The sequence below is a fragment of the Eleginops maclovinus genome, chromosome 20, assembly GCF_036324505.1.
Source record: "Eleginops maclovinus isolate JMC-PN-2008 ecotype Puerto Natales chromosome 20, JC_Emac_rtc_rv5, whole genome shotgun sequence".
NCBI classification, from domain to species: domain Eukaryota; kingdom Metazoa; phylum Chordata; class Actinopteri; order Perciformes; family Eleginopidae; genus Eleginops; species Eleginops maclovinus.
Window position 1 is genome coordinate 6,119,871 of NC_086368.1, and position 18,635 is coordinate 6,138,505.

General features: G+C 41.2%; 2 protein-coding genes across 6 annotated transcripts in view; one reads left to right on the plus strand and one right to left on the minus strand.

Moving 5' to 3' along the window:
• ripor3 (RIPOR family member 3) overlaps window positions 1-11,595 on the plus strand; it is a 59,105-nt gene extending 47,510 nt beyond the window's left edge. For 2 of the 4 annotated variants that reach the window (XM_063910215.1, XM_063910214.1), the window contains 14 exons: window positions 2,532-2,658; window positions 3,019-3,170; window positions 3,526-3,747; window positions 4,063-4,159; window positions 4,449-4,712; window positions 5,274-5,419; window positions 5,508-5,673; window positions 6,227-6,356; window positions 6,481-6,645; window positions 7,486-7,650; window positions 8,446-8,648; window positions 10,558-10,641; window positions 10,725-10,815; window positions 10,907-11,595. In XM_063910215.1, coding sequence (XP_063766285.1) covers window positions 2,532-2,658; window positions 3,019-3,170; window positions 3,526-3,747; window positions 4,063-4,159; window positions 4,449-4,712; window positions 5,274-5,419; window positions 5,508-5,673; window positions 6,227-6,356; window positions 6,481-6,645; window positions 7,486-7,650; window positions 8,446-8,648; window positions 10,558-10,641; window positions 10,725-10,815; window positions 10,907-11,007 — 2,113 coding nt within the window. In that variant the 3' untranslated portion in view covers window positions 11,008-11,595. Of the gene's footprint in view, window positions 1-2,531; window positions 2,659-3,018; window positions 3,171-3,525; window positions 3,748-4,062; window positions 4,160-4,448; window positions 4,713-5,273; window positions 5,420-5,507; window positions 5,674-6,226; window positions 6,357-6,480; window positions 6,646-7,485; window positions 7,651-8,445; window positions 8,649-9,610; window positions 9,731-10,557; window positions 10,642-10,724; window positions 10,816-10,906 lie in introns of all 4 variants that reach the window. The other 2 variants (XR_010168160.1, XR_010168161.1) reach the window with 2 other exon arrangements.
• Window positions 11,596-14,426: 2,831 nt separating this feature from the next.
• blcap (bladder cancer associated protein) lies at window positions 14,427-18,359 on the minus strand. 2 transcript variants are annotated; one of them, XM_063910219.1, is made up of 2 exons: window positions 18,228-18,359; window positions 14,427-16,353 (listed from the first exon to the last, which is right to left on the minus strand). In XM_063910219.1, the coding sequence occupies exon 2, from the start codon at window positions 16,171-16,173 to the stop codon at window positions 15,910-15,912; it is 264 nt and encodes an 87-aa protein (XP_063766289.1). In that variant the 5' UTR covers window positions 16,174-16,353; window positions 18,228-18,359; the 3' UTR covers window positions 14,427-15,909. The 2 variants fall into 2 exon arrangements, with proteins under 2 accessions (XP_063766289.1, XP_063766288.1); XM_063910218.1 differs by having other exon boundaries at window positions 18,223-18,359.
• Between the last annotated feature and the right edge of the window lie 276 nt (window positions 18,360-18,635).

Sequence of the window (18,635 nt, forward strand, 5' to 3'; positions counted from 1 at the left end):
TGGAGTGGACAGTCCATCGGTTTCCTGCTGAGCACCATGGCCTCAGATTTGGACGTTCTGATCCTCATCCCAGCCGCTTCACACTCGGCCGCGAACCGATCCAGTGAGTGCTGAAGGTCATAGACCGATGAAGCCATTAGGACCACATCATCTGCAAACAGCAGTGGTGCAATCCTTAGCCCACCGAACTGCAGACCCCCTCCCCCACGACTACGTCTCGAAATCCTGTCCATGAATATCACAAACAGGATTGGTGACAAAGCGCAGCCCTGGCGGAGGCCAACCCTCACTGGAAATCAGTCCGACGTACTACCGAAGACCCGGACACAGTTCTCGCTTTGGGAGTACAGAGACTGGATGGCCCTAAGTAGAGACCCCCTCACCCCATACTCCCACAGCACCTCCCACAGTATCTCCCTGGGAACCCGGTCATACGCCTTTTCCAAATCTAAGGTAAGGTAAAGTGGAGAAAAATCAATGATGGTCCTGTAGAGGAAAGTAAAATAATTGGATGATCTGACGGACGAATGGGTGTGGACAGCTGCTCTGGAAAGAAATCTGTAGTGTAAAATATGAGAACGCCTTTAAACTTTTGTTTCAACCTCAAAAAGTAGCCCCTTGTTCTGTGTGGAAATCATGAAGTGATAATCACATGACTGACATGAGCAGCTGCTGCACAAGCCCTCAGAAACCTTCCTGTCAGATGACTAATAACAGAGACTGAAGAAGAGAAACCTTTAGTGTTTTTTGTTTGTTTCTCCCACTCCTTTTCCGAAATGTCAAACAGCTTCCTCAATGTTGCTTTTCCACCTGTTTAAAGCACTAAAAGATGGTCAAAAAGCAAACAACAACAACATGTAAACAACAACAAATCATGTGTTGGATTATGATATAATTACATCGAGGCGTTCTGTAGGATCTGAAGCTGTTATTCTCTTCTTTATCTGCACCTCTAACCTGAGCCATCTGTTGCCGTGCAGCTCATTGAATACAGACTGTACATTACACACAGACACACACACACACGCACACACTGCTGTGCCCTTGCACTATGACTGATCACATTTCAGGGCTTACAGAGGCCAGGTGGTGGACGTTTCATGGATTCTCCCGGGAGAGATGGAAAACCACACAAACACGCAGAAAGCTGCAGAACCACTCACACACACTTACAGAAACAAAGGACTGGGGTGGTGGCACACACACATCACACACAATTCAGTTGACCCTCAAAATGACTCACAGTTAAGTGATTTCAATCAGTGTTTAATTTCAAGTCTTGACACCAACATGAGGGAAATAAAGCAGGATGTGTCTGTTTTTGTTTCCTGTTTTATCATCTGATTCTTTTCACCCTGCAGCCCCTTACGTTTTTGCCTCTTTTCCACAGCTGTGTCTTATCTCTGTGACAAGTACTGTGTGTATATATGCCTGTCTTCCCTAGTGTTCTCTGTCCGTTTGTCGTCAATGTTTCCCTGGTGTTGTCTCTGATGTGTGGCGTCTGATTCCCCGTACTTCTACAGTGGCAGTCGGGGATTATGAAGTTAGCCAACTGTCACTGTTGGCAAAGTTAGGCGGTTTGATAATCGGAAGTGTTTTGTCAGTAGACTTGAAATCAATAGGTCAGCTATGTTAGCTAGCTAGCTTAAAGCAGATCTTCAATATTCATTTAACTCATTGTTAAAATAAGCAAATAAAACGTACATTTTAGATACGTTTCCAATGAGAGTGTCAGTTGGCCAACTTTATACTCCCTGAATGTCAGCAAGCAGTCAGGTCTGAGCTGTGAGCATCTCTGTTTAGTGTCCCTGTTTCCGTTGTGTTTTGAGCTTCTTTTTAACTTTTCAGCATTTTGTTTATGCAGCACTTTTAGTAAACACTGCGCATGATTCATCAAGTTGGTGAAAATGTTTCTTCATTTGCATGTGTTTTGGCACATGCTATTTTTGCATTGTTTTTATAACTGCGGTGTGTTGGCCACCGTATTTTCCTGCCCTTTTCCTCTTGCAGTCTTGCACATGGTTTGTACTTTGTATTCGTTGTTTTGTTTTACGTTGCCTGGTCCCCCCTGTTTTAGTGTGAAACTGTTTTTGTTACCTGCTTAAATTAATAAGATCCAAACATACCAATTTATAGACACTCTTAAAAAATTACTTATAATTACTCAAGATAAAATTAATGATGTATTCAGGGAGCTCAAGAGGTTGGTATAACTAAGCTGATGTGACCCGTAACAGGAACTGTGACTAAAAGGATTCATAGATTTCACATGTACAGTGTTCAGACATACTGTCAGGATTAACAAAGAAGGTAAAGGAAAGGCCGTGCAATTTTTCAGGTCTGGAAGAAATGTAAAACGGTGAAAATAAAAAGTCTGAAGACAAGCTTTAAATATTACAAAGCAGCGATAGTTGATGATTTATCGTCATCATATGGATGAAATGTGTTGGACAGCTGTGACATTCAGCATGTGTGTGTATATGAACCTTTATATTTATATTCGGTGTGCTTGTGTGTGTTTGCACCTGCAGCCCGTTTGACAGCTCAGAGAAGATGAGGCCGCTGTCAGTCAGCAGGCAGTCGGTGTCCAGCAGGAAGAGCTCCGTCTACAGCTGGACCGCACCGAGCACCCCCTCCTTCACAGAGAAATACTTTATAGTGAGTTTACACACACCCCTTTCCCTGTACTTTAAGATAGGAATCCAGGAAATAATAAATCACAGAATTATAACACAGATTCTTGCATGCTTTTCTTTAACACAGCTGAAATGCACATGTACAGTAGTTGTAAAAAATGTAATGTATGTATGTCCACTGTGCAGTTAAAGCTTTTACCTTTACCTATAAGTAGTAAAGTTGGATGTCACCAATATTTACATTTTACCCATTGCCTGACTCTTTCAATAAAACTTATATAACTATAAAACATATAGCTATTAAAAAGACTACATTTACAGCCAGTGCCTTTAAAGTCCAAAGTGTGATTTTTAAATTGATATATTCTTCTCTCCTCTGCAGTCGATGATGCGTGAGCTGCAGGATCCGGAAGGTTCCCTCCCTTCTCTGGTGTCTAAGAGTCGATACAACAGAGGCGGCGTGTCTCTGCTCAGCTACCTGTCCAACCCCTCACACACCGGCACGCCAAACCACAGCCAGCAGAGCCCCTACAGGTACGCAGCATGGCAGGGAAACACAGAGGTTTTAAACTGTGGCTACAGATGCAACACTGGTGAAGTGGGGTCCGCCCACTTTCTCAGATTTTTCTATTTGAAGGATACTACCTTTGACATAAAGAAGTGAAAGTCATTCATCCAGTAGTTTACAAGAAAGATGACCAAAATGACACATGTGACCCCTCAGATTTGCTTCTTTGAGGGTTCTTCTCTTCTAGGTTGGGTACCATTGCTTTTAAAGAACATTTTGGAGGGGAAACCAGATTTTCACTCAATTTGAGTCAGATTAGTCTGATTCAAAAGATAAGTTTCCTGTATGTATGTATGCGATTCAAAATCAATTCATCCACAGTCGCATGCGGACTCACAGCTACCCCTCCAGCCACAGTCAGGGCACCAGTCTGGGGGGAAGCCAGACTCAGCTGTTCTTCGAGGAGGAAGAATCCCTGGAGGTCTCTACAGAGGAGGGGGAGAGGAGGGAGGAGAAGGATGAAGAGGAGGAGTGGGAAAGTGTGTTGGATAATTCCTCCATTCCGGCGCAGAGTAAAGCTGGTTCCCTGCTGGCTCTGCAGAGGTAAGGATGAACTCTAGAGACGTAACATTTATTTGAATCACCAAGTGCTGCCTGGAAAGAAAGCATTGTTGTGATGTCGTTAACAAACAAATATAATTTTTTACCATGGCTGTGTATTTGTTATTAACATCTGCTTGTCTCTGATATGCTCCCTGTAGCAAACTTGTTTTGCCTTTCTCTCCACTTTCTGTTGGCTGTCGTACAAAATGTCCCTGCTGAGGGACAAATATAGGATTTCGGATTCAGATTCTCATGAATGCTAACATGGTAAAACATAATAAGAAAATGATATATAAAGTTATTTCTGTACCACAGGTCCAGCACTCCTGACATCCTCAGGAAGAACACAGATGGAGAAGCAGACACAGATAAACACAGTGCAGCGCGGGGACAGGACCCTGTCAGCATTCAGGTAAACTCACCTGCAGGCTCATCTGAGTCATTAAAGATTATCATTTAGGAAGTACTGATCGACATTTTTCACCTTTTTCGAATTTTATAGACCAAACAGTTAATTGATTAATCAAGAAAACAATCAACAGATGAATCTACAATGAAAATGTAGCCCTTATTTCTTGTACTCACACAATATACTAAAAGCAGCACAAGGGAAACACTGAGTACACTTTAATAATTATATTAAAAATAACTTTCAGGTATTTCTACTCCTAATTTGAAACTTTTCTCTGCATATGTTCCAGGACTCCTCACAGTGTGTGTCATATTCTGCCCCTGCATCACCCACATCACCTTCCAAACTGACGGTCCCACCTCCTTCCTCCCCCACGACCACTGCTCCAACCCCGGGAAGGTTGGGGGTGAGCGGCGCCCAGCGCAGGGCCCAGGCCATCAGGCTGGGAGCCCTTTTCGCAGAGCTGGAGAAGACCTTACAGAACCAGAGCTGCCCTGAGAAGGAGCTGAGGGCCCTAGACCAACAGATACTGCACCTGTCTACCATCCTGAAGGTGTGTATTTATACCAAGCCTCCAGAGGGTGAGCTGAGTGTTTGTGCAAATACATTTACTCCTTGACTTTCATTGGGAAAGAGAGGTATGTTATTCAGCGGATCACTTTTTAATTATAATTTTGTTAAGCTTAATCAATTTCACGGTACTACAATTGCACTTGGGTCTTTAAAGTTGTTAAATGTGCTGAAATCCAGAGGTTTTTTCCCTCTCCATTCAATTGAGCCAAGACAGGCCGTGACGCTGCAAATTTGAGGCGGGGCTTAAGGAAAATGCATGTTCCCAATGATGCAAAGTCAGGAGAATCTTGCTTCATGTACCACTGAGTAACTTTCACAGGACTGAACGGGGCCCCATCCTTGATCTCCTGAAAAGAATATGATTTATACACTCACACACACACACACACACACACACACACACACACACACACACACACACACACACACACACACACACACACACACACACACACACACACACACACACACACACACACACACACACACACACACCTGCGTGATCTTTATCTGCATGAATGTGGCGTGTGCTCACCGACAGAACAACCTCTCCCTGCTGAGGAGCTCATCCTCAGAAGAGACTCTGGCTGTAGAGGAAGTCCTGGAAAGCTTCGACTTCCTGTCCAATGACTTTAATGCGGATGATGACACTTCCTGTTTGGGCAGCCTTAGACTAAAGGACAGTGGGTGAGTTCAAACAGACTGAAGAGAATCATCAATAACACTGATCTGAGATGTGAAGCAGCTCATCTAATTGTTTCTGTTCATCCATCAGCATCAGCTCTTTGCAGCAGAGCACTGCAAAGACTCTCGGCTTCCTCGCCCAGAACAGCCAGTCAACTTCAGAAGAAGAGTTGGTCATCACCCCTTTGACTTCTGGGAATTGGGGTCTCGACCAGGCTCTTGAGACTCACCTGGATATTTGTTGTATCCTGCTCCAGGTATCATGTTTTTATGAGCTATTTCCACATTAGAGTTAACCTAATAATTCGGCACAACGCACATGAACCCAAATTGTTTCTATCCAAACCCAACCAAGAACCACTGTAACAATTTTGGCCCAAGACAGATTAATAACCAACATTTTTACCTTCCAATATGGGGCCTAAAGTATCTTGGTGTCACAAACATAGAGCATTAATTTAAAAAAAAAGATCAAATAAAGGAAGAGGACCTTGGCTCATTTGTACTTGGTCATGAGTGATACATGAGAGGAATTGTTTTTGTAAAACTATAGCAATTAGGAAGGAATTGCTGCATACTATATATGTTTCCAAAACTGGAGAATTGTTTGGAGGTTAACCCAATTCAAATACAGAGGGAATTTGGAGAAAGTAAAGGATAGATTGTTATGGCAGAGAATCAAAGCTTAGTCAACAATAATACATTTTTGGATCAGTGGTTAACATCTTTTCTGTCTTGCTGCCCCCTCGTCTATATCCACCCACAACTTGGCTCTCAGAATCTTAACGAATGCTCATAATGTTTCCTCAGATGATAAAAACGACCGACTTCAGCCCATCTCGGAGGGACCTGCTGGAGGAGATGTCTCTGCAGGCTGAAGTCCTGGACAGAATCAGCTGTCTGCTGCTGGAGAAGAACGACAGCCTCTCTGCTAGAGACAGTGAGTAGAGGATCTGTTGATCTGTTGTTTAGAGCAGAGCACAGAAAAATGAAATCATGAATGAATCTGATAACTTTTATTGGATTTACATTCTCCTCCTCTTCCTCCTCCTGTTCCTTTTCAGTCCTCCCTAAGGCCCAGAGAACAAGGGCTGTGCTGTTGTTCTGGGAAGAGTGTGTGACTGACAGCAGCTCTCCTTTCTGCTGCCTCGCCGACACCTTCGCCAGGACACTAAGGAAACGTTACACACACAAGGTGAAGGCCAAGGAGCCCGGACAGTCAGAGAAAGGTACGGCAGTACATACACACTTATTCTACAATTTTAACACATCGTTGAATTTGTCCTATTTCCTGATCATTTGTTTAAGTTATGTACATACTTATTCGGGATGTTCTGCCTGCTACTACTGTATAGTTCACTACATTTCCCATAAAGTCATCTTTATAAACTACATATCCACAGACGAATCCGTAGGCAACGGGAAAGAATTTGGTATCAGTTGCGTTGATTTGCTGAACTCTGGGACCTGCTGCACCATGACCTATCCATCCGTAAAAGCTTGCATTTTTTACCTATACAGACTGTCTATGGTTTTTACAAATTAGGGGTTACCATCTAAACACAACCTTTGGTATCAAGGTGTTTTGGTTTACAATTGCAGTTTCAGTATTATTGACCAATCATGTTTGAAGAGGCATCCACACGACCCCAACAAGCAAAATATGCAACCAGCTCAATTTCAACTTCAATGTTGTGTTTGTCTTAGGTTTGGTACACGACTGGTGTACAAAGAGGGATATGTAATTCATAGTGAGCTGCAGGAATTATACCTATACAGGCCGACAAGGAATTTAGCATTGCCTATATCTATTTATATACAAATGTTCATTAGATAAAAGATGAAAGATACAGTAGGTTGGTTAACAAACTACTGTCTTTTGTAGAGAATTATTTAAAAAAAAGTAAAAGTCAAGAGTCTCTGATCTGCAGAGATTGAAAATGAAAAATTCAACACTCTAAAGGAGGCTGGGCTCCTTCAGACCGGTCAAACACTACCCTGACTGACTGACATGCAGAGCCTTCACTTTCTGACTGATCTGACAGCCATCCTCTCCCCCTCCTCTGCAGTGTTCTCTCAGCTCCTGCTGCAGCTGCAGACAGCCTGTCGGATGGTGCCAAGCCCCCGGCCACTCTGCAGCCCACAGAGAGTGTCCCTCTCCCAGCTGTCTGTCTATCTGAAACGCTGGAGCATCCTGGAGCTGGGAGAGCACATCTCACGCCTCTCAAAAGAAGGTACATCAGATTTAAATCTCTAGACGTTTTAATTCCGAGCTAAATAAATAAATAGTTTGAAAACGTCAATGTTCTGGGGATTTTTTCATTCATAGGGACTTTTCTTTGGTAGTATTCACACATGCAAGTTGTAGCGTGTTTATTACTCCTACTGTGGCAAGTTAACATGAAACCTCACATGAGTGTGGCAATACTGTTTCCCCTGATTGATCAGTTCAAGTTCATATCCACTTAAAAAATAAATCTCCCTTCATAATATAGAAGTGTGTTTTAAAAATAAGGAAAAAATGCCTTTTCAATTCTAATAATGCCTATTTCCTATTTAACAAATGCATCGTCAATAAATAAAGGATGACAATAAAATGCATATGATGGGAGTTTTAATAAAAAATATCTCTAAAATTAAAAGTTCTAAAACCTACCTAGTGGAAAGTTCTTCAATAAAATGTATGGCAGCTTGTTTCAGAATGCTCTATATCATGCACAATCACAAATGTTAGGAGAGCAAAGAAGTGTTGAAAGGGCCTGAAGAGCAGAGTTTCTGACTCTGCTGAAATGAGATGTGCATTATTATAAGTGTGACAATTAGCAAAAAATGAATTAGTAAAAGAGACATTTTATATGATGTACCAAAGAATGAGGGACTTCCACAAAAGTAAACATGTTCCCCAACCTGATCTGTTCGATATGAAACTGGGCAACAACAAAACAAAATGACAGTAAGTTTTATTTGATTAAAAGCTCTAAAACAACAGCATTCATTATTCATGCATAATGGTGATTCCTGTGTTTCAGAGTACATCCTGTCCGCCTTGAAGGGCCCCAAAAGGAGGCGGGCTTTAAATAAACTGAGGGGACGGAGCATTGCAGAGCTCCTCCCCCTGAGTTGCACCCTGCAGACTCTGGCGGCGCTGCAGCTCGACTCCAACCATAAAATATGCAAAGCTGCAGCGAGCTGTCTCTGCAGGGCTGCCGGCTGCAAGGCCTTCAGGAGCAAGGTATGTCCAACGGTCCCTGTCAGTCTGTCAAGCTGCATTAACATGGAATGCAGAAAAGAAACTCAGCGCTGTCGTTGCCGTTGTGACTCAATAAAGAAAGTGCATTGCACTCAAAGTTAAAATTACCTCAACCTTGTTTACCTTGTTTACCCTTGTTCAACACGCAACGAATTAGAAAACAGCTGTATGAAGCTGCGGTATCATAGAAACCAGTGACGTGCGGTGAGGGGAGGCAGGTGAGGCATGAAAAGTAAAATGAAGAAATAAATTGAATGATCATATTTATCCAGTTGTTTGTATTATAAAGTTATTTTCCTTTTAATTTCACCAGTTTTACATTATTTTGATCCAAAATCGCTGAATTTTCATATTCACGTTCAAACACTGAGAACGGCTGCTCGGTGAGGCACCAACCTGCTGACATGCTATAGCCTACAGTGAGACTGTAACTGCTGTCTGTCTGTATGTCGCTATTAAAATGTTCAAACACTCTGGCTATATTAACTCATTTCCATACTTTAGCTGGTGTATATAATATACAGTGTTTTTTGTCAACTGTATGTCTGTAACGTGTCTCTTGTGCTGAGCAAAACTGCTGCGAAGAGAGACTAGGTGAGGCACGCAGTTCTCCTGCCTCATGGCAGTGGGTGCTAGTGAGTCCAGTGATTCTTCGTGCGCTGCAGAATAAGTGACAGCGAGCTAAAATGTACAGTTAAGTCAAGTGCAGTCGTTTGCTTATTTTTTCGTCTCGCCTGACCCTACTTTTAGAATGGAGGATTGCATATCCAAACTAAAACAATTTTCTAAGATGGACTTCATTTATAAATAAAGGTAATAACGTTTTTAATTACATGTGCTTTATTGAGTGATACAGTTTTTTATATGTGAAGACTGCTGATTTGGGATTTTAAACATAACACCATTAACTGCTGCCATTCAAATAATGAATAAGATGCTCTAAGGTTCAAATCGGATTGTGATGACGTCAGTGCCTCACCAGCCATGAACTTCACCGCACGTCACTGATAGAAACTAAAGTCGACTAGCTGTCTTCACTGAAAGACTCTGCGCCCAACCTCTAAGTAAGCAAAGAGCAAGTTGCGTATCATGTAAAGGTAGCTTTAGCATTTTTAAGACAGTCCACAATCACACTATCTGCTTTGGGTCAAATGTCAACTTTGCATGCTGATGTTAAGCAGCAATGCAACGTTCACCTTCTTAATTTAGCAGGCTAACATTAGCACTTACCCAGATTTGGCTAATGCAACATTTTAAAGTATTGGACAAATTACAATTTTGACCTGCAATGCCACATAAATTTACAATAGGCAACATTTTAGCGTGCACTTCATTGGGAAGTAAATGTGGAATGTGCAATGTACAGGCTATGTAATGACACCTTCCAATTATCTGAAAAAATCACAAAGTTGCCATGCTAGCTGCTTTTAACGAATATGCCATGTCTTATTACCATTCACTTCCCGTTCACTTCCATTCTATGCAAACAGATAGGCAAAATTCAACCTCTTCCAGCAGCAAAGCAAATGCATATCTTGGCCTGTATGGAGTCCATTTGTGGTGAACTCTATGGTCATTGGCCTTCATTCCTGTATTTGTGACGATGACCCCAAATTGGTCGACAGAGTCCACCGAGCTTCCCAAAATTGTTTTGCTTCTTTGTTTCTGTTCACCTAAACCAACTCAACTTAAATGGTATGCTAAACATTAGCATGTTAGCTCAAAGCACTGCTGTGTCTAAGTCCTTAACAAAGCAGCTAGCATGGCTGTAGATTCTTCTTCTTATTCCCAACAAAACAGCTTCCCTCTCTTGGTTTACTTTGTTAAAATAAATGCATTGTTGTCAAACAAAACATATCATGTCTGTGTCTGTGTTCCCCTTTTCCTCTAGGCAGTCGTTTACTACACAGAGAGTTTGAAAAGCACTGATGTTCAGATCCAACAAGGCTCCTGTCTGGCACTTAAATGCCTCAGGGTGAGCACCACACAATACATAAACTCTCTGCAAATACTGTTTGTTAAACTACAAAATATTAAACATGTGTGTGTGTTTGCCAGGCGACAGAGAGTGTGGACTACATAGCAGATGTGTGGAAATCAGCGGATGAAGATCTGCGCTGCGCTGCCAAAGAAACCGTCCTCTCTTTCGGTACAAACATGAGTATTTTAATTTAGTAGTAAATTCACTTGTATTTTATCTGATCATATTTATATTAAACTTTCATTTTGTGAATCTGCAGGTAAAAAGGGCTACCTGGCCTTCCAGAGGATGGACCAGCTCTACACTGAGATGCAGGAGGAGACGTACCAGAACCAAGAGACTGAGATCACATTTCTATAGGAACAATTAAGACATTAAGAAGGTCTTTTTCTGATGGGAGCCAACATGAAGAGTCTCTGTGATCCTGAGGATGAGGAGAGACTACATGTAAAGAAAGTTTGTGCTGAGGGGGATGCCAGGATGAGGAATGGTACTTTATTTTTGGTTTGAAAAAGTCTGTGCTACCTTCATGACAAATACCAAAAGGGACGAGTCAGAGGAAAATCTAAAGACAGTGACTTTGGATCGCTCGTGAGAGAGTTTACTGGGAACGTGAATTTATATTGGTGGAATACGAAGAGTTTTGTACAAAGAAGAAGGAGTTCTGTTGTCGATTGCAGTGCCACTATTTAACATGCGAAGATGCCTCATGCAGCTGTAAAATGATTCCTGCTTTACATGGTTTTACAAGGTTTACATGGTTTGAAAAAAATGAAGGATAAATGTATTATTAATTCACATAATGTAACAAGTGAGTGATTAAATAGCATAACCCTAACATTGGAATATCTGTGAACGTTAAACACTTAGAGACCAAATAAATCTGCCTGAACCCGTCCTGTCTGACAGTCAGGTTTTAAAAGAGGAAATAAACCTCATGCAGAAGAATTCTACAAATCTACTTATTGGAGGGTTTTGTTTTCTTATGTTCATCATCTAGCAGGGCAGTTTAAATATTTCAACAAACAGGAGCTGTCTGACATTTAGGGATGCCAAAAGATTATGGTACTAACTAATCTGGCAGGCAGCCAAACAGGACATAAGAGGTTTTACTCTACTCACCTAAATCCTAAATCCATTCTTTAGAGGCAACATTTGTGAGCGAGATTCGTGCTTTGCAGATGTGATGAGTGCAACCGCTGGAGGTTATGGTCTGATGAAAGTGTGTTGTCATTTGAGTGCATTGATTTTATCCATTAAGTTGAATGGGGGGGGGGATCCTGATGCATTGCACTCAGACCATACGTCCAAAATGCATGATGCAACTTATTAGTGCTGGATAAAGGATAGAAACACTTAAGAACACCTTAACTGACGATTTAATAAAATGATTTCCAATAATTTACTATTTAAAAATGTGGAAATAATGATTTTACCTTATACATTATACGATGCCACCAATTTAGCTAGTAACTAAAAGACATCTTACTTTCATAATCAATAAATCTTCAAATTATATCTTGATAAAGGGATGTTTTATTTCTAGAAAAAGAGTGTAGTTTTGTTGTTTTATCATATTGTTCACTTAACTATGATTATAAGACCAAGCAAATCATCATCTTTAAGGGAGCTGGAAGCAGTAAATATGTGGCCCTGGCCATATTCTGCTAATTTTCAGGTTCATATTTGTATGTTGCTCCTCTACTGTGACATGTTTCCATACTTTAATGTTCGAATAGCTCTTTATTTCTTTCTTACTGCCTGTGCTGCAGCACCTCTTTTACCCTCCGTCTGAAACCAGAGCCCAGTCTGCTGTGATTGGTTAGCTGGCCGGCTCTATTGTGATTGGTCAACCGTTCAGATGTCCCTACCCTAAGTTGAAAGTCTCATCATTTGCATCAAAAATAGCTGTCTTTCAGCAAGTTAAAGCAGTGAACATATTCTAAATATAACATACACCTAAAGCGATTTATTTTAAATTTTTATATAAGGTGTCTTTTATTTTATTTTAAATAGGGCATAAAAAGGCAACATTGATTTGCTTTCCCTGTCCAAAGCAGTACATTAGCTTCTGTGCAGAAAATCACACACCACCCCACTTTAAACAATACAAATGATTCCTTAATGAGTTACGGGTATTCATGACACATCTTGAAATTAAATCATCATGCACTAACAAAGAATATGACAATCCATATTTACAGTGTCCATGAGGGCACCTTTTTCATATTATTATGTCTGCGTGGCCGCAGAAAAAGGCATCTCCACTGAAACAGAGGCAGGTACCGCTCTCTGCTGGCCGCTTGATCAAACTGCAGTTTAAAGGCATCTCCACTGAAACAGAGGCAGCTACCGCCCTCTGCTGGCCGTTTGATCAAACTGCAGTTTAGTAAGGAGGCATTCACTGCCCACAGGGTGGATGTGGCTGTGGTAAACTGACCTGGGACCTCTCTGACTGGGACATTTAAGGAATGTTTGTGAAGTCAATAAAATGGCCTGGGAAGAAGAATAAGTTAAGTGCTCTTTTGGTGCGAGGCAGAGAAATTTAAAGAGTAAAATTACGTTTTTCTTCAGTCTTGGTAGCTCAATGCAGGTCTACTTAATAATAATAAATGTTGGTCCATAACGGATTTAAATTCAAGTCTCAGATCTCTTAGCAGTATTCTAAGATATGAAACACAAAAACAAAGCTCTCCTGTTGGAAAACGTTAGATTCACAACCTAAATTCACAAGGGATGCCGTAATGTGTAACAGCATGAATACGTTGGTCTTCTTTCTTGTAGATAATTAAATGCAGATAAGCTTTTTTTAAGACAAAAACCTTGAGAATGTTCCAAAAACAAACAAGAACCAGAGCTTTGTTTTAAAAATACATGGTTTGTTTTATCTCCCTGCTGCAGGGCCAGATGGTCTGAGATTTGAGAAGAAAATAATAATTGACAGACAATTGGGGGTGGGGGGGGAGCACTTAAAAACGATGTTTGCGAACAGACTTCTTTTGTTTCTGGTTAATTAATTATACTTTTGTATTTATTTTCTAGAAGACATTAAGTCTCAATTTAAAGTCATTTCTGGCACATTGAGAAATACTGCACTGTTGTATCTGGGACTTTTCCATTGCATGCAACATGAACATGCATTTTTTATGTGATTAAAAATAGCATGTCCAAGGCACAGTTTGTAATTAATTATAATATAATTAGTTCCCTCTTAGGTTTATTACTGTATATGGTTTGATTAGATTATAAGTTTTAGCCTTAAAATAAAATAAAAAGCAGGGAAAATAAAGATGCTCAAAGTTATATTTTAGCTTGGAGTTCTTCCAAGGACGCGAGGGTGAAACTCAGAGCTGTGCTTGCAATAAATCATTCTCTTGTTTTAGAAAACAGGAGACGTTCTCAGCTGGCTCACAGGAGGATACAAATATCAATTAGGAGGGAAAGATGCCATTAAACGCAGAGAGGAAATGAGAGGCTGTGAGCTTGGCTTGCACTTCAGTTGCATCATCAGATAAATCTCACACCCAGCTATTTACAGCTTTACAGTGATGTGATCCGAAATATACTTTTAACACCATTAGGAAATTATTTTAAGACGTAATTAAAGCCTTTTTTCCCCTTCTGCACAATACCTGTACATTCTCTAAAATACATGATCAAATATTGGTCTGTGACTGCATAGAACATGGTGAATCACTGCCATAACTAATATTTTCTGCAGCAGAATTAAGCATAAAAAGAATATGGTTCTTTTTGATCAAACTGAGTTTGACACAGTGTAACATGTTGAAAGGAAAAACTTTATTTAAATTAAAACCAAAGCAATAATGTAGCAGTGAGCATGTTGAGCACTGCGACAGGAAGCCCCACACACACACACACACACACTAAACACCTTAGCCTGTGTCTGACAGCTAAACATAACACTTGCAGCAGTGATACACAAGGAAAGCATCTTACTGAGAGCGCCATTACCAATTAACCTACCAGTAAGAATTCTCATTTCCCAGCACTCTGTATTGCTTTTTGACACTGAAACACTGAGCACCTGTTATTGTCACCTTGTGTACCGCCCCTTTATAACGCTTGTCAGCATGTCATGATCACAAAAAAATACACACCTATCGCACACATCACACAATTTCTTCCATACACACACTCCTCACATCCAGATTATTCTACCCTTTGGAAACGTTCGGCATTTTTTCTGAATTGATTAAAATGTGTGAACTTAATTCTTTAACAAACAAATAACAGCAACCCATGCACAAGAAAAGTAAACAAACAAAAGAAAGACAGCAGGATGAAAAATAAAGGTTGAAGTCTTGCAGCAGTCGCTCTGAGATGTGAGGAAGAAGAGGAGATGAGGATGAAGAGGGGCAGCTGCAGAACACCGTTTCTCAGCTCGCGTGAACCTTCTGAGGTGTGATTGCGTGGCGATGCGGCAGAGGAGGAATTATTCACAGCATAGTTATTGATTGTCCAGTGTCTGTGTGCTCTCCTCGTTCAGGAAAGTGTGCCGAGCCAAAATGGCGACAGAGTTTGGTCAGGGTTGACTATGAAAAGCATATTGTCCTGTTTTCCTGTAGAGCCTGGTCAACCATTCTTCAACACTACCTGGCGTAGTATGGGCACTGAAAAGCAAGCATGGCTGCCAGTGAAACACACTTTCAGTAGGATTAAGTGAATTTTGGCCATTTATGGACATTTGAAAAAGATGACCCGTCAAAATTAAATAAACGACGTCTCTCTTGAGCAATGTTGGAAGTAAACAATAAAAGGAACCAGAATACTGAAACACAGCGGTGACTTTAAGCTAACATGTGGAGGATCTTTTGTCTAATTTTCATTCAAATGCTGGAATAATTTTAAGAAGTAGCAGAAAGTTCAAACATTTCCTTCCCTTAGCATTCCAAGTTGGGACGCACCGACTTCCCTTCCTGTTATATCAAAGTTTCCATAGTGTCCCCTCTGGCATCCCTCCTCTCCTCCTCAAGTTCAAGTCTTTCCTTATGGCATGGCAAAAGAGCCCCCCATAATGCACGCAAACTGGCTCTTTTCTTCCTCAATACAACTCTTGGCCGAGGGCTGTCTTTATTTGCAGTATTCCCATCCAGCAGTCCTTTAACATCGCCTCTACACTGCTCTCCCACCATAGAAGTGTAGTCTGTCCCCATTTACAGCATGGCAAAATCTTTCTCCAGCAATTCCCTGTCACCCTTTGCACCCCCCATTCCCCTTTCTGATATCGCTCCCCCGCTCCTAAGTCCCAACAATCGCTGGGTCGTGGGCGCTGTCCGGCAGTGCGGTGTCCTGGCAGTGGTACAGGAAGCAGTTGCCCCAGCAGCTGTAGCAGATGAGGAAGAGGGCAGCGAGGAAGACCAAGGCACAGATGGTGCAGGGCTTCCTCTCCAGCAAGAAGCTGAGAAGGTAGAAGCCCATGAACATGGAGTGGTTGAACCACAGCGCTGGGTTCAGCGGCTTGGGGATGAGCAGCACAGGAAGTAGCCACTGTAAGCAATACATTGTCTCTTTTTTTATGAAGCGCGTTGGCAGAGGGTCTCTAGGTGGCTGGTACCGGTTATTCCCGGTGGGGAGGACGTCTTTAGAAAATGAGGATGTAGCACACTTTGGGAAGATGTGAGGGAGTTATCCTACCCAACACAGCTGGGATGATGGAGGGAGCCAGATGTTGTCAGGTCATCCCTGAAGAAAGCAGAAGACAGAAAGGAGTGTGAGGATTGTAAATACCAAATGTCTGGAAAGTCTGGCCAATTAGTGCTAAAACTAACAATTGTTTCAACAACTCAACTGTCTTTAGACAAAGTGTTGGCTCTATTAATTACAGAACATAGTGAGAATATCCATCACAATCTCTGAAAGGACAAAAGTATGTTGTCATTCAAATGACTTTTACATATGGCCAAGAAAAGAAACTCTTATGAGCCACTCCTTAGATAGCTAAACATGAGCTGCTGGCTCTCCAAACTGGACTGGTTGTTCTGCAGGGCTTACAGCGTCACCGTGTTGCACAGGCAACGTTCTTGCATATTAATACAGTCTATACAATCACTTTAGAGAAAAAATCAAAATGATTAACTGGAATATTTATTATACATTTACATTAAAGGATAGAGTTTGCCTCCCATGCAGTAGGTTAAAGATGATGTGGAAACCTCAGCTGTCTAGTTTGGCAGCACACACTACCTCAGGGCTTACTACTCATCAGATCCCCAGCCCTTATTAATGATTTCAGAAGTAAACACACTATTTACATGGGTTACTTGTAATCCACTTTGCAGTACGTTTTTTTTTTCTTTCTTGATTGTACTCCTAAATAAGTAACATTTTGAATACAGGAGAATTATGACTGTGTGGCATTAGTCCGTTTAAGTAAATAGGAATACTTCCTTCTCTCATGCTTCCTTTTAAGGGCCTGATACTCTTAGCTTAGCATCTCAGCTAACCTCAACTAACTACGCACTATGCAACACTATTTGCTATATGAACATGTGACGGTGATCATTAAGTGTCTGACAACATTGATAGGATTGACTAAATCAGATCAAATGAGACACCTGACTTGAACTTTGGACAGAATGCAAATCTACACTGAGTCAAAGCAGCTGGTTTTGAAAAGAAAACTGGCTGCGGCTGGATGAAGGACAAAAGCTCAGTTTCTGTCAGTTACAGCTGTTCGCATTGACTGACTTACATATGTTTACATAACTTTGCAAGACAATCATGTTGCTGTAACTAACTTGTTAAAAGATTAAGTAGCTATTTACGTTCAGTTGGCAAACATCATTTAGTAGGACAACTTACTTTACCAGGAAGTTGTGACCGGGCAAGTCAACTCTAACATTATATTAAACAGCTCCAGTTAGGTTAGTTAAATTACAATAAAAGGTTTCATTAATTACTTTGACATGTACTTTATCGGACAAAGTTAATGCTTTTTGACAGGGAAGGACTAATTCCGACCAAGTAAGCTAACATTAGCCCCTTTCCCCGATGCATAACCAAACCCCATTCAAAAATCTACCACTTAAAATGATGACAGGCTTGGTATTCTAAACCAAATCCATCATGAGGCTTCAATAAACGAATTGTGGATCCTGATGGAGACGCTCATCACTTCGGCATAGTGCATGTATGAGCAGCATTCATTATAAACTCATTTTACCACAAAAATCTCTCATCTAAAATCGCTTTCCACAAATAGCCATCGCAGTGGGCGGTTACGTTAGCGAGCAGCTTAAGCTAGTTCTAAAAGTAGACCGTTTTAAGACTGGTTTAGTGACATAAAGAGGTCCACATTTCAATTAAAGTGTACCTCTGTTTTTGTCAATTATAAGCCCTGTAACTGTAAAACATTAGCTTTGTAAGGAGTTCACACGTTGCGTTATCGGAGGCTAGCTATCTGGTTAGCTTAAAAAACAAAAGATTTTGCCAATGTATTTTAACTTAACCCCCGACCAATGCAGCTACAGCTATCAAAGTGAGACACGTTGACGTACATTTTGAGGGTTGAGGTCTGTGTTTGAATGTATTTGTAAAATAAATAGAACAAACCTGACATCTTTTGGGTTCATTCCCAGCAGAAACTACCATAAACAACTGACTGCGTACGTAGCGGCTAGTGTGGCACTGTAGCTAACAAGCATTAGCGCTAACTCAAAGGACCCCTGAAGGAAAGCTTTTTGGAGGACTGTGGTCTGCCTGAATACATTTAGCTTTAGCCTAGCTATGGAAATAAATAAATACAGTGCCGCCGCTCCCATAACGCGCATTACGCGCTGTGCGTAGGGCACCAAGTGTCGAGGGGGCACCACCAAAAATAGCCTAATGAAAAATCGTCATAATAATTATAAGGCCGAAATTATTTCAGTAGACTATAGAAACATGAGGCACTTTTTAGGCATACTACTCAAAGGTACCGATGGTGCCCCCCTCTCCCCTCCCCCCCTCCCCTCCCCACTCACACA